This window comes from Amblyraja radiata, chromosome 4, assembly GCF_010909765.2.
Source record: "Amblyraja radiata isolate CabotCenter1 chromosome 4, sAmbRad1.1.pri, whole genome shotgun sequence".
Lineage (NCBI taxonomy): Eukaryota > Metazoa > Chordata > Chondrichthyes > Rajiformes > Rajidae > Amblyraja > Amblyraja radiata.
The window spans coordinates 48,645,266-48,660,299 of NC_045959.1; the positions used below are offsets into that span (position 1 = coordinate 48,645,266).

The 15,034-nt window shown below is 42.1% G+C and overlaps 1 protein-coding gene across 2 annotated transcripts in view; it reads right to left on the reverse strand.

The window, feature by feature from the left end:
• The window catches only part of c4h8orf34 (chromosome 4 C8orf34 homolog), a 240,062-nt gene extending 238,354 nt beyond the window's left edge, over positions 1 to 1,708 (reverse strand). The window contains exon 1 of one of the 2 annotated variants that reach the window (XM_033019357.1): positions 1,265 to 1,708. In XM_033019357.1, coding sequence (XP_032875248.1) covers positions 1,265 to 1,330 — 66 coding nt within the window. In that variant the 5' untranslated portion in view covers positions 1,331 to 1,708. The remainder of the gene's footprint in view (positions 1 to 1,264) is intronic. The other variant, XM_033019358.1, reaches the window with a different exon arrangement.
• Positions 1,709 to 15,034: the final 13,326 nt, after the last annotated feature.

The window sequence follows — 15,034 nt, forward strand, 5'->3', positions numbered from 1 at the left end:
TTAAAGGATTAAACTGAGAAGACAATCGGAGAGAAAGGGAAAAATCAACAGTTATATATATTTTTAATTCATTGTTTCCTCATCATCGGTGGTATTTTAACCTGTGCGATGTTAATTGCGGGATAGAGATATATTTAAATACACACAATATTAAATTCAGCATTAACTGGGTCATTGCACAGTGTAATTTGTGTATCGTAAGAATATCTTAAAAATAAGATATAGAGTACGGTTTCATTAAGGATACCTGAACAGCGTTATCTCTCGTTTGGGAAAGAGGAACAGGAAGATATCCCCATTTCACAGAATGGAGGTGCGCGCCAGTGTTTACATTATTAACTCTAATTGTGCAATCATAAACAGAATTAGTGACGTTGCTTTCACAAGGACAGTGTCCCTTTAAGAAGGGGTTGTTCCACGAATCCAGATTCCTGGTGTCGCCGCTATTGAAACACGCTTGCGCGCCTAACATGTAAAGTACTGATTCCCAGAGAACATAATGTAGCCGCAGGGACTTCGCCGCTTGTCCTGGGGCTCAGGTGCACATTGTGCTTCCCTCGGAAATGTCCCTTTTATAAAGAGATGAATTTACTGCAGGCTGCGGAGTGCGCTGTAATGTCGATGACCATGGAGGGTTTTTTTAACCTCGAGTGCCTCTAAAAATATCAAAGCCGTAACTCGGTAAGAGCACAGCGAAATGTCCAAATGATCCACACATTCAAATTGACCAAACGAGGAAGCGTAGCTTTACCAGGACAAAAAGTCGTGCATATCAATTGTCTTCTGTGTCTCCTCCGAGCACTGACGTGCCTGCCTCTTAGATAAAACGACAACTTTACAACGCCTCAGCAGAAAGATATCACTGTGTTTTATTCCCGTTTGTTACCTTGAGGAGCTCAATATGACAACTTCTGCTGGACAAATATAACGAATTAACCACTGCATCTTTTACTACGCATCACCATCTGAACCTCGCCAAATCCAAAAAGCACTGCCTAACATTTCTGAAAGATGTTTCAGTGACCAGGCACCCCTCACCACCAACCCCACACCACATTTAGAGCCACTTTCAATGTCAACAGATTCCCCATTTCAAATTACAACCACCCTCTTTGCCAGAAACTGGGGATTTAATTCCCCTCACTAGTTTTGTGCATTGTGTAAATTGATGACATCACGGTTAACTCCAGTTTTCGACCACTTTCTTCATCCCCAGTATTTTTTCACCCAGTGTTAAATATTCCAATCATTATTTGTACGTTACCTCGAAAAGAGGGCCAATCTTGTTTTTTTCGAGGTAGGCTTGAATTCTGGTCTGCTGAGACGCCATCAAAAATATCCTCCTGTCACCGAGCGAGAGCGGGATTTTGTTTTTCCTTTACTTTTATAACATCCGAAATTGTTTGAAAATAATTCAGAACGTTAACTTTTCGGAAGGAAATAAGATTGGACAATTTAGTGCTTCACCAGTGCAACTCGTCGGCGGTGCACTTTTCCTAATTGCATCGCGGTGTAGAAGTTGTGAAAGCCGGGAGGGCGAGATGTGCTGGCACACAGGCTCAAATTGTTGCTCGCTGTTTCCTAGTCAACATAAAGCGTTGCGTCCCTCGGTTGCTCCCTAGCGACGGTTATTCCAGCGTGGAGCTGGGATCGCCGCCCGCGCAGTCGATCGGTCCGCAGCCTCGACTGTACGTGCAAGAGTCCACCCCTCCAGCCTGCCTCCTCGCTAAACTGAGAAAGGTCCGCCTCCCCTCTACAGCAATGCAAATTGCACGATACTTTCCAGAGTCGTGGCAAATTGCACGATACTTTCCAGAGTCGTGGCAAATTGGACGAAGCGGTATGTGACGAATCATAATTTAATTCCGAAGATGGACTCAAAGTGCTGGAGTAACTCTGCGGGTCAGGCAGCATCTATGGAGAAACGGTATAGGTGACGTTTCGGGTCGAGACCTTTCATCATGTTTAAGAAGGAACTGCAGATGCTGGAAAATCGAAGGTGCACAAAAAAGCTGGAGAAACTCAGCGGGTGCAGCAGCATCTATGGAGCGAAGGAAATAGGCAACGTTTCGGGCCGAAACGTTGCCTATTTCCTTCGCTCCATACGGGTTCGGCCGAAACGTTGCCTATTTCCTTCGCTCCATAGATGCTGCTGCACCCGCTGAGTTTCTCCAGCTTTTTTGTATACCTTTCATCATGTTCACGTATCAATATTGATTTCTCTAACTTCAAAGTAGCCCTTGCAGTCCCTCTCCATCTCCCTCACCCCAGTTCCCCGACTAGTTTCACTATACTGATTAATTTTAATGTTTGTATTCCTCGTTGTCACCTCCCCCTCAGCCAATAATGAACCATTCTATATTTCCTTGAGTAGCGTCTGCTTTGATCTGTCGTTTTCACACCTTGCCCTTCCATATATCTAGACTCCCCCTCTCCTGACTCTTAGTCTGAGGAAGGGTCGCCACCCAAAAAGTCATCCATTCCTTCTCTCCATAGTCACCCATTCTTACTCCGCCTGTCCTGCTGAGTTACTCCAGCATTTTGTCTTCTGTGTAAACCTGCATCTGCAGTTCCTTCCTACACATAATTTAATTATGATGTGTTGCCCATCATACAAATCATTGAAAGCATTTATTTATAGTAGTTACGATTTTGAACATAACTTAAAATATTAATATGGTTGAGGAACCAAAGGACTAGTTTTTGTAAAGATTTGTGATGTTAATTGTAGCGTTGATAAATTGTAGCGTTGATAAAACAGGCATGATAAATTTGAAAATAACTGAAAAAACAAGGAACTGTGGATACACAAAGGACAAAATGCTGGAGTAACACAGCAAGTCAGGCAGCATCGCTGGAGAACATGGATAGATGACGTTTCGGGTTGAGACCCTTCTTCAGACTGAGGGAAGTTTGAAGAATGGTCTCGCCCTAAACTTCACCTGTCCATGTTCTCCAGAGATGCACATTGTGAAGCCAGAGTAAGGAATGTAGGTGGAAGGGGAGGGGAAGGGGAGAAATACGTGCGAGTCCAGGTAGTGCACTGGAGAGGGGTTTTGGTTAGTTACCTGAAATTGGAGAATTCAATGCTCACACTGTTGGGTTGCAAGGTACCCAAGCAGAATATGAGGTGCTGTTCCAGTTGCATGATTCATCCTCTTGTTGTGGGTGAATGCAGGTTCTCTATTTTCCAGAGTTGTGATAAATTGGACAGCATTAGGAACCCACTCAGGTACTTTCTCCTGTAACCACCCCTCTCATATCCATCCAGGGACCTCAACAGTCCTTCCAATTGAGACAGGTTCATATGCATCTCTTCTAACCTCATCCACTGCATCCTCTAGCCTCATCCACTGCATCCTCTAGCCTTATCTACCGCATTTGGTTTTCCTGATGTGGTCTCCTTTACATTGGCGATACCAAGCGTATACTCTCTAAACACTTGTGCTTAGTTCTACTGGGACCTACTGGGACCTACTGGGTCTCAGAGTTGCTAACAATTTTAACTTCCCTTCCCATACTGATCTCTCCGTCCTGGGCCACCTCCATTCTCAGAGTGAGGCCACATGCAAACTTGAGGAAAAGCTGTTCATATTCCATTTGGGTAGCTTACAACCCCATGATACAAGGTACATGAGATTGGTAAAGGGATCATGTTGAGTTTGGCAAAAAATATCGGAGAATGATGTGTTGGAGGCTGGTGCGGTGAAAGGTTTGGGAATTGCTCTGCCCAGGACAAGAAGGCTCTGCAGAGAGTAGTGCGTTCGGCCGAACGCACTATGGGAACTTCACTCGCCCCCCCCTGCAGGAACTATACATCAGGAGGTGCAACTCCAGAGCCAATAAAATCATGGGAGACCGCTTCCACCCCTGCAATGGACTGTTCCAGCTGCTACGGTCAGGCAAACGCCTCCGTTGCCATGCTGTGAGAACGGAGAGGTTGAAAAGGAGTTTCTTCTCAGAGGCCATTAGGACTGTAAACTCCTATTTCACCAGGGACTAACTTTTACTGTACCATTGATGAAGCTGAATTTTAGTTAAAATATAAGAAGATATTAAAATAGGTTCCTGGGCTAGCTTACAGCTTATATTTATTGTCAAATTAGGCTTGCCTTAGGTTGCGGTGTGTGTGATAATAAATACCATAACATTGTCTCCCAAGTGACAAGCAGAGAAGAGCTAGATCTCTTTGAAGTAAGATGCCGTAAACAAAGTGGCCAATGTTATGGGGGAGGAGGCGAGAAAGGAAGATAGAAACAGCTAGTCATATCTGTGAAGTAAGATGCCATAAACCAAATGGCCAATGTTTATGAGGGACCAAGTGACAGCGAGGAAGCAGCAAAAGAGCTAGGGTGATCTCTGTGAAGATAAAATGTCGTAAACCAAATGGCCAATGTTATCTTGTACTATGTAAACAAAAGGCCTTTGATGTGATGCATTCTGTGGAAACCTTTTCCAGTACCTCTGACCATGACTAATGTCTGTGAAATATGCTAAGGGGACAAAAAAACCCTATTTAAGGCAATGTAATTCTGTTGTTCAGTGAGGTGAACAGAGGACGGTCAAGTGTCTGTAATGGTCACTTGACTGGAGTTCTCCCTCCCTTCCATCGGCCGATGTTAAGTAAAGTTTTGAACTGGTCTACCAAACAGTTTGTGTGGTGTCTGTTTATTAAGAAGCGAACCTGGTTTAGTAGTTAAGAAAGTAGCTTTTTCATTGGCGTAGTTATGCAGGCCTCGCTGGGACCACATCAACGGCTGACTGTGCAAGAGGTTGCAGAGGTTGCCGGGATTGGAAGGGAGATAACTGAGCTCTATCGGCCCCCTTGTCAGACCGACTCCCTAGAAACTCCCGGGAACGTCTGTGATCCTTCAGCAGACATTGAATTGGTTCCCTGCCGAGGTTCTTAGAAACAGACAAAGGTAAGACCAGTTGGGCTTCATATGTTTTTTTTAAGATGGGATTGTGTATGTATTTTTAAGACACAATTGTGTATGTATTTTTGAGAAGGGATTGTGTATGTATTTTTAAGACAGAATTGTGCATGTATATTTTTAAGCAGGACTTGAGCGGTTTCTCTTTCTATCTCTCTTTGTTTTCTCTTTTTTATCTCTCTCTACTAAGGGCTCATCGGCCTCGTTAAGACATCCGTGATTTGTCGGGTTGAATGGGGGTTGAGGTGTGCGTCTGGCTTATTGAGACATCTGAAGAGATGTCGGATTCAGAAATAAGTGGCGTTGTATATTAAAGATTTAAGAAGTCTGCCAGGTTGAGAAACTGGGATCCCGGTTAGTGGGTCTGCTTCGTTGAGACACTTGGGTCGTATATTAAAGGGTTAAAAAGTCAGCCAAATTGAGAAACTGGGGTCTCGAGAAGCGAGTCGGCGTGGTTGATATATTTGGAACAATTCGGGATTAAAAAGTCAGCCAAATTGAGAAACTGGGGTCTCGAGTAGCGAGTCGGCCTGGTTGATATATTTGGAACGATTCGGAATTAAGAAGTCTGTTTTCTCTCTCTTTCTATCTATCTATGAGGAATGCTCTGGATAACAGTCCAACATATGTGTTATTTGAATCCTAGGTATAATAAGAAATTTAGAATGTTAAGTTACAAGTTGACCAAACGGTTAGGCGATGAAGCCTGGCCAGTAGGGGGAACATGGAATGTAGAGACATTTATATGGGAAAGGAAGGCAGGAAAGAAATGGAAGAAAGGAATTAAAACATGGGAAGCAGAAGCAGTGAAGAAGCATGAGGAGAGTATACTTTGAAGTTGGATGGATACTGTATGTAAGAAGGGGATAGAGTTAAGAAACAAGGATAGCATTCGGAAAGGATGGAACGTATTGCAACTAGAATGCCAGTGGGCAGAGGAACAAGAGGAAATAATTAAAAGACAGACAGGAAAACCCACTGTCAGCTATTTTTGGTATTCCCCCCAACACCAACCTCTCTGTTGCGTTGAAGCGGGTCCTGGCTTTTACAACCCTGTTAGCCCGGAGACTGATTTTGCTTAACTGGAGACTTACCTGTCCCCCGACACACGCCCGCTGGATCAAGGAGGTGCTCTACAACTTAAAGCTTGAAAAACTTAGGTTCTCTCTCAAAGGCTCTACCAAGACATTCCTAGATACATGGAACCCTTTCCTGGAACTTGTTAACTCTCTTAACTTGTTTCCGGACTCGGAAGAGGACTGAGTGTCCTCTATCACAGCTCTGTCTTATTGCAGCTGCTATCCCCTCAACCCCCCCCCCCCCCCCCCCCTCCCTCCCCACAATTTTTATTTTTATTTTTTATTTTTATTTATTTTGTATTTAATTTCCTTTTTTTTTTTCTTTTTTTTTTTAATTTAAATTTTTATTTTTTTTATCGTATTTGTGTGGATGTGTACGTATGTGCGTGTTGTTTGTTCCCGGGTGGCGAGGGTGGGTAAGGGTAAGGGTTTTGAGGGTCGTTTACATACTGTTGTACAATTATGTCCTGATTATCACTGTCTGTTATCATTGTATGTATGCAAATTCCTGTTAAATTCAAAATTCAAATAAAAAGATTTAAACTAAAGACAGACAGGAGGTGAGAAACAAGTGATGGTTAGTAAAAAATAAACCCAGTACTGGTAAATCCTCTGGAGGAGACTTCATGTCTGGCACGACGACCCTATTTGGTAGTGAAGATGATGAGTTAGATAATTTTGGGAGATGTCCACATGTCCACCTATGCCCTACCAGTAGCAATGGCATCTTTACCTGGGACAGTTCCGTCAGTAACATCCCTATACCTTGAAGTTCTGACCTTACAAAGCTCCCCAGGATTGGGAGCACGGGAATGCCTTTCTGTGCGTAATTTGTTTAAGGCATTGATGTTACCAGAACAGCTGGCCATTATTAAATGTACTGCACACACTGGTGCTGGGGACCCTATAGCAAAGGACAATGAGTTGCTGATAATGTATCCAAACAGGCAGCCTGTACATCCAAATGCGTAGTGACAGCACGTAAACAGATGCTAGCAAATAGAACGGTCCTGCCAAACATGAAGGAGGTATGTACATTACAGAGGGACGCCTCTTATATATAAAAATAACTATGGAAACAAGAGGGCTGTGCCATTGATTCAGCACACCCCGCTTGGACAAGTTGGTGTATACGATACATTTTTACTCGTCTTACCCATGCTGGTAAGGAGGGAATGATAGGATAACAAAGGAAATGTGGTGGCAGGCCTCAGAATGTAAAATTTGCCAACAAAGTAATCCAGGCAAATTTTAAGATACCCTCAGGGGTGACGCCAATGCCATCATGACCGTTTGAATGCATACAGATTGATTTTATTGAAATGCCAAGGGCCCAGTGTAATAAATATTGCTTAGTGATTTTAGATTTATTTAGCAGGTGGAGTGAAGCTCTACCAACCACTAATAATACTGCTGAAACTATGGTAACATTGTTGTTAAGAGAAGTTATTCCCAGGTTTGGCCTACCTACTGTCATAAGTTCAGACAATGGTCCTCATTTTAACCACTATTAATAAGGAAAAATGTGCACATTGTAATATTCGACTGCAATTTCACTGTATACACCACCCACAGGCATCTGGGATGGTGGAAAGAATCAATGGGGATTGCAAAACAAAATTACCCCGGAGGTAAATCCTTTTTCTGACAGGCAACTATGTTATAAAAAATTTGGGGATGAAGGAAAATTTGATGGAGAAATTAGGATATGGTAGGGAGACTGAAAAGTCACGGGGAGTCTGAATAATCATGATCTGGATCAATGTCCAATTAGGGTTAGGTAACCAGGATTTTGGTAAACAGAAATCTTGTCAGAAAAAGGGAAAGTAAATTACAAAGAGACGTCTTTGAAGATGAAATATTATATACTGCTGGTAAAACAATGTTTTTGTATATGTACTGATTGTAAAGCAATGTTTTTTGTATGTGGAATGTGTGAAATTCAAAGCAATGAGCAAAGTTGTGTGTCACTTTAAGAAGTTTGTCCTTTAAAATGCAAATGGGACAGACAGTTTATGTTGTGCTCCGTGAAGAAACAGGCATGAATGGGGGGCGGAGCTATACTCGAATGATAAAATGTGTTGGTTGATTATAAATCTTTTGAACCAAGTTTAAAAAAGACTCATCCCGATTAAAGTGTTAAATGAGATTGGAAATGTCAAAATTACAGAGAAAAAGAAAATGTATTATTGATTACTGATTCTGAGTGAGTTCTTTTAGGAAAGATTGTTTTGATATGATAACAGAGGTTGTCTTTTAAAATGCAAATGCAGCAAGATTACTGTTTTCAAGCAAACAAAAATATGTTGAAGCATGGGCTGTTTGAGGAAAATGAAGGTAGATGAAAAATTGTATTATGACTTACAAAAGGGGGTTTGAGGGAACTCACAATGAGGGATGAAAGGCGAGAAGATAAAGTAGATTGGGGAAGAGAACATATTTGGAGAATTGAATATTTAGGTGGGGAGAGCCTCTTCGGATATAATCGGATTAAAGAATAAATTCACAGGGAAGTGTTAAGAAGGAACTGGAGATTCTGGAGGATCAAATGTAGACAAAAGTGCTGGAGAAACTCAGCTGGGAACAAGATTCACAACTTTTTATTGATACAGGAAAAGCTGCTGTGTCCACCCCCTGGAGAGTGGGGGGAAGCCACCTACAGGCCCTGGGCAATTAACTAATTATGTATGGTCAGCAATTAACCCATGTCTTGCCAGATCTACATTCCCAGGTTGGAGGAGTTTTTGCTGGAAACCAGTGACCAAGGCCATAAAAGCTATACGATGATGGTGCTGGGACAAGAAGAAATTGAGACTGTATTGAAAAGAACAACCAAGTGTTGCTAACAACATGAACTGCTGTAAAGATTGAAGATCATCGTCGCTGGATACATTTGATTGACTGTGAACAGTTTGTGGAAACAAGGACGATGGGCTATTGATGCTCCCTGTATTCTGGGGTGGCCCAGCCCACATGGACTGAACTTTCTTCAGAATGGCAAATTTGCGGACTAACCCACATTCAAAGGATGGTACACACCTCCTTTTAAACAAGATTGAAGTCAAACATGACAAGCGCAGCAAAGATAACCTGACTACAGACAGTAAGAGGTCTGCAAAGGCCAGTTAAATCTACCTGTTTTTGCCACAACCAAGGCACTGGTGTATTTTTAGGAAACAGTATATTTGTGACAGGGCATCGTTATGTTGCAAATGCAGTGCCACACAAGAGAAGCATGAACCAGTTACACCAGCACACGGGGAATTCCAAGCGAAGCCGAATAAAGGCTGAGCAATTTTTATGATCCTTTTCCTGTCCTATGGTAGTATCTTAGTGTCACGTCCGGGGGAGGTTGGTGGCCATTTAAAATGTTTGGAGGGACTTGTGGAACGATTGTCCACTATGAAATGATTGTGTTACTAGTGTACTATTAATTTGTCTGATGAGATGCTTATGGTCTTTCGTATGTACTCAGCAAGGACTGTAGTTGTTATCAAAAATTTGATAAAAGGATGGAATGATGAAGCTGAATTTTAGTTAAAATATAAGAAGATATTAAAATAGGTTCCTGGGCTAGCTTACAGCTTATATTTATTGTCAAATTAGGCTTGCCTTAGGTTGCGGTGTGTGAGATAATAAATACCATAACATTGTCTCCCAAGTTACAAGCAGAGAAGAGCTAGATCTCTTTGAAGTAAGATGCCGTAAACAAAGTGGCCAATGTTATGGGGGAGGAGGCGAGAAAGGAAGATAGAAACAGCTAGTCATATCTGTGAAGTAAGATGCCATAAACCAAATGGCCAATGTTTATGAGGGACCAAGTGACAGCGAGGAAGCAGCAAAAGAGCTAGGGTGATCTCTGTGAAGATAAAATGTCGTAAACCAAATGGCCAATGTTATCTTGTACTATGTAAACAAAAGGCCTTTGATGTGATGCATTCTGTGGAAACCTTTTCCAGTACCTCTGACCATGACTAATGTCTGTGAAATATGCTAAGGGGACAAAAAAACCCTATTTAAGGCAATGTAATTCTGTTGTTCAGTGAGGTGAACGGAGGACGGTCAAGTGTCTGTAATGGTCACTTGACTGGAGTTCTCCCTCCCTTCCATCGGCCGATGTTAAGTAAAGTTTTGAACTGGTCTACCAAACAGTTTGTGTGGTGTCTGTTTATTAAGAAGCGAACCTGGTTTAGTAGTTAAGAAAGTAGCTTTTTCACCATTCTACTGCTTTTTTTTAAAAAGTGCTGTTTTTTTCCCTTTTTCCTTTAGCCCATGATATTTAATATGTAAAATAATATGTGATTCTGTTCCATTCTGTTTGTAGGTACACAAAAATGCTGGAGAAACTCAGCGGGTGCAGCAGCATCTATGGAGCGAAGGAAATAAGCAACGTTTCGGGCCGAAACCCTTCTTCAGACTGATGGGGGGTGGCGGGGAGAAGAAAGGAAAAAGGAGGAGGAGGAGCCCGAGGGCTGAGGGATGGGAGGAGACAGCCCGAGGGCTGAGGAAGGGGAGGAGACAGCAAGGGCTAACAAAATTGGGAGAATTCAATGTTCATGCCCGCAGGATGCAGACTCCCCAAGAGTGAGGTGCTGTTCCTCCAACCTCCGGTGTTGCTCACTCTGGCCATGGAGGAGACCCAGGACAGAGAGGTCAGACGTGGAATGGGAGGGGGAGTTGAAGTGCTGAGCCACCGGGAGTTCAGGTAGGTTCTTGCGGACCGAGCGGAGGTGTTCGGCGAAACGATCGCCCAGCCACCGCTTAGTCTCACCGATGTAGATCAGCTGACATCTAGAGCAGCGGATGCAATAGATGAGGTTGGAGGAGATACAGGTGAACCTCTGTCGCACCTGGAACGACTGCTTGGGTCCTTGAATGGAGTCGAGGGGGGAGGTAAAGGGACAGGTGTTGCATCTCTTGCGGTTGCAAGGGAAAGTGCCAAGGGAGGGGGTGGTACGGGAGGGAAGGGAAGAATTGACAAGGGAGTTACGGAGGGAGTGGTCTTTGCAGAAAGCAGACATGGGGGGAGATGGGAAGATGTGGCGTGTGGTAGGGTCACGTTGGAGGTGGTGAAAATGACGGAGGATTATTTGTTGTATGTGACGGCTGATGGGGTGAAAGGTGAGGACTAGGGGGACTCTGCCCTTGTTGCGAGTGGGGGGATGGGGAGAGAGAGCAGTGTTGCGGGGTATGGAAGAGACCCTGGTGCGAGCCTCGTCTATGGTGGAGGAGGGGAACCCCCGTTCCCTGAAGAATGAGGACATTTCAGATGCCCTGGTGTGGAACGCATCATCCGGGGAGCAGATGCGGCGTAGACGGAGGAATTGGGAGTAGGGGATGGAGTCCTTACAGGAAGCAGGGTGGGAAGAAGTGTAGTCCAGATAGCCATGGGAGTCAGTGGGTTTATAGTGGATAAGTGTATGAAGTCTGAAGAAGAGTTTCGGCCCGAAACGTTGCCTATTTCCTTCGCTCCATAGATGCTGCTGCACCCGCTGAGTTTCTCCACCATTTTTGTGTACCTTCGATTTTCCAGCATCTGCAGTTCCTTCTTAAACACCATTCTGTTTGTAGTTTGTTTGTTTGTTTGTCTTTTTGCACAAAGTCCGCGAGCATTGCCACTTTTCATTTCACTGCACATCTCGTATGTGTATGTGACGAATAAACTTGACTTGACTTGACTTGAGGAGAGGACCAACTCTATTCCTGTTCTGTATGAGGGAGGAAGAGCAAAAGCAGACATGCAGGAAATGTAGGAGACATAAGTGAAGGCTCCATCTGCAACTGCAGGGAGGTGAGGATTGGGGGGGGGAGAGATAACATTTGCAACTTATTGTGACGATTAAGTGCAGGTTGGTTTAGATCAGCAGTAGCTATACCAGGAAAATAGCATTAACAATCTGAAGACAAATATACAGCAGAATGAGAACAAATCACACTACACTTTCATCGATAATTGTCAGAGGAAAAATGGAAGCTGTGATTGCTGAAATCAATATTATAGCCAGATAGCTGTGAAATACCTCAAAGGAAATTGCTTTTGTATAATATCTTTCATGACCCAAGTGCACTTTACAACTAATTAATAACTTTTTAACATGGTGGTCATTGTTATCTTGAAGGAGGCAGTTAATGTATGCACAGCAAGTTCATACAAACTGCAGAATAGTAATGAGGATATTGAGATTTACTAATGTTAGCTGAGAGAGGAATACTGGCCATAATGGTTGGGATAATTTTGTATTTCAAAAGATGAGGTGGAATTTCATCAGCTTGTATTGAGTCTCGTTTAAATTGTGATGAAAATCTTGGAAAGAAATATCAGGGAAGGAAAAAATAAACTGAAGATTGTACTTGTACATAACATGAAGGCAGTTAGGTAATAACTGACCTTGATATTTCATCTGCTTAAGAAGCCAACCACATTATGAGCAGTAAATGCAGTATATCAGAATAAATGAAGTATTGGTCAATCATTTGAAAGTTGTCAGGGTATTATGGTGTGCAAAGTGGTGAATAAACAGATGTTATATTTACTATGATTGAATCAGAAGCTACAAGGGGAAAGACTGTTGGTGGTAGGTGAATGAGATGGGTGCCTTTGAGGAAATGGCCTCCTCAGAATTCTGAAAGGAAAACAGAGGAGATGAAGTAAGAAGAGCTGTGTAGGAAGGACCTGCAGATGCTGGTTTAAACCAAAGATGGACACAATAAGCTGGAGCAACTCAGCGTGACAGGCAGCATCTCTGGAGAGAAGGAATGGGCGATGTTTCGGGTCGAGACCCTTCTTCAGACTAGTCAGGAGAAAGGGAAACGAGAGATATCAACGATTATGTAGAGAGATAAAGAACAATTAATTAAAGATATGCAAAAAAAGTTACTATTACACACAGAAATTTGGCAGGTCTTATTCTGCAAAGGTGTGAGAGAGTTACTATTAAAAAGTAAGATTGATCTTTGAAATGCATATTGGCTTTAACAGGTTATTGGCTTTAACAGGTGTATATCCAGAAGATGTTACGAGTAAATTATCGTGCAAAATTTATTTTTAAAGGGAAGAAAATTAAAGTATGAGTAGTTTCCAACCTTCTACTCCCAGAATCAAGAGCAGTGGTGAGTAAAGACAAAAGACTGGGTCCCAAAGCACCTTAAATAATCCCACATCCCAGTTTAGCAATGAACACTGCATTTGCAATTCAATACATTGCGAGCCCCCACAGTGCACTGTGAACCCTTGAGGGGTCACTAAATTGGAGGAATGCAATTGGTCAGATTACTCTGCAGTGAGTGTGCATGGATTTAATGTGGTTAAAGCCATGTGGCTTCTCCTGTGCCATAATGACTGGACAAATAATATCATTGTATCCATTAAAACGGATCATTACTAACTTCTTCTGCCATGTTTAGTAAGTTCTGCAGCTTTATGACGTTACATTGACTCAAGATTAAAATCAATCCGTGAGTTACTATTGTTGCAAAGTGTGTGGGGGAGCAATATAACTTGGCAACCAGTTGCAATGTTTTAGTTGTATTTTCTATTTACTGCTCAATAATAATTGTGAAACAGTTGTATCACTGCAAAAAACATGCCACAGTTATTGATATCTTAAACTTAAAAGTAACACTTTCTAAATGCTAGAGTACCATAAATTCTGGAATTCTCAACAATAATAGATCATTCAGATCAGGCAGCTATCTGTGGAGATACAAAGGCAAGCTTAATGTTTCTGGTTGATAACCTTGTGTATTAAAATAACCCTATCTAAAGTTACTGTCCACCAGCTGAATCCTTCTAACATATTCTGTTTTTAATTTTGTGAGATTACATACATTATTTATATACAATATAAAAATATTCAAAAACCATTGGATGGAAACTAGTACATATTAAACTAGTAAAAGAGCAAGAAGGTATATAAATACAAAGGAGAAATTGATAAGAAACATCAAATTGAAAGTGAAGGAAAAAATTAAATGGAATGAGTAAGTGGAATGGTAATGAATACATACCATTGTTTATATTTAACTCATTTGTCTCACCGAATTGTACTATTCAACTGCTGTCAACTGTTATTGTGCTAGCTAGGGGCATGTATGTCACTCCGCCAAAACTGACGTAACAGGAGGCTACTTTGACATTATGATTTCATTTAAATTATAAACTTGCGCTGTTGTCTATTAATGATCAACTGTGGCAAGGAGGACAGCCATTCAATCACGTAAAATATATTATCAGTAAAGTGAGACAAGGGTACAAGGAAGGAAGTGTAAGTGACGGAGTCAGCCAGAAGCAGACAGTGTAATAATAACTACGTCATGCATTGTCACACAGTTCAGGAAAGTTTTGTCCAATCATGTCTGTTCTAACAAATTATGAACAGCCAGACATAGCATCAGAGGACACATTGAGCTAAGCTAGTCTGCAAATTTCAATGATTTCCTCCCACATTTTATATGTGCTTGAATCACTTACATTTTGATGCCCTGTAGGTGCTTTGATGCTCTTTTACTGCCCAGTCCTCCAGCTGTATGTGCTATTTTTTAATTCTGCCTGATATCCACAAATATTTTCAAAAATAATGCAATTATAATGACAATATCCAATTTTGGTTGCACATTGCCACCTTGAAATATTTTTATCAATCCATGCTTACAGAGTCAAACATTTGGGAGAGCTGATGGATCCTCAATCACATATTGTGGGGGGAGATGAATGATATGGTGAAGTGTGGGTGGCTACATTAGGGAAGGTAGGCATCTGGATCCTTTTTTTTCTTTTTTAACAATAAAATGCAATATTTGGAAATAAGATCCAGGTAATTTGGATTCCTGCCTCTCAGGGTCATCCAGCAAGTAGGTCCAGTATCTTTTACAAGCCAGTCCCTCATCTCATGAGTAGCCAGTCTGAACCAGGTGGCTGATATGACGTGGTCCTCAAGAGTTCTGCCCAGCAGCCAGATATCCAGTAAGCACGTGGGAGCTTCAGAAATGCAAAAAAGTCAACAGCATTGATAAATTGCCTTA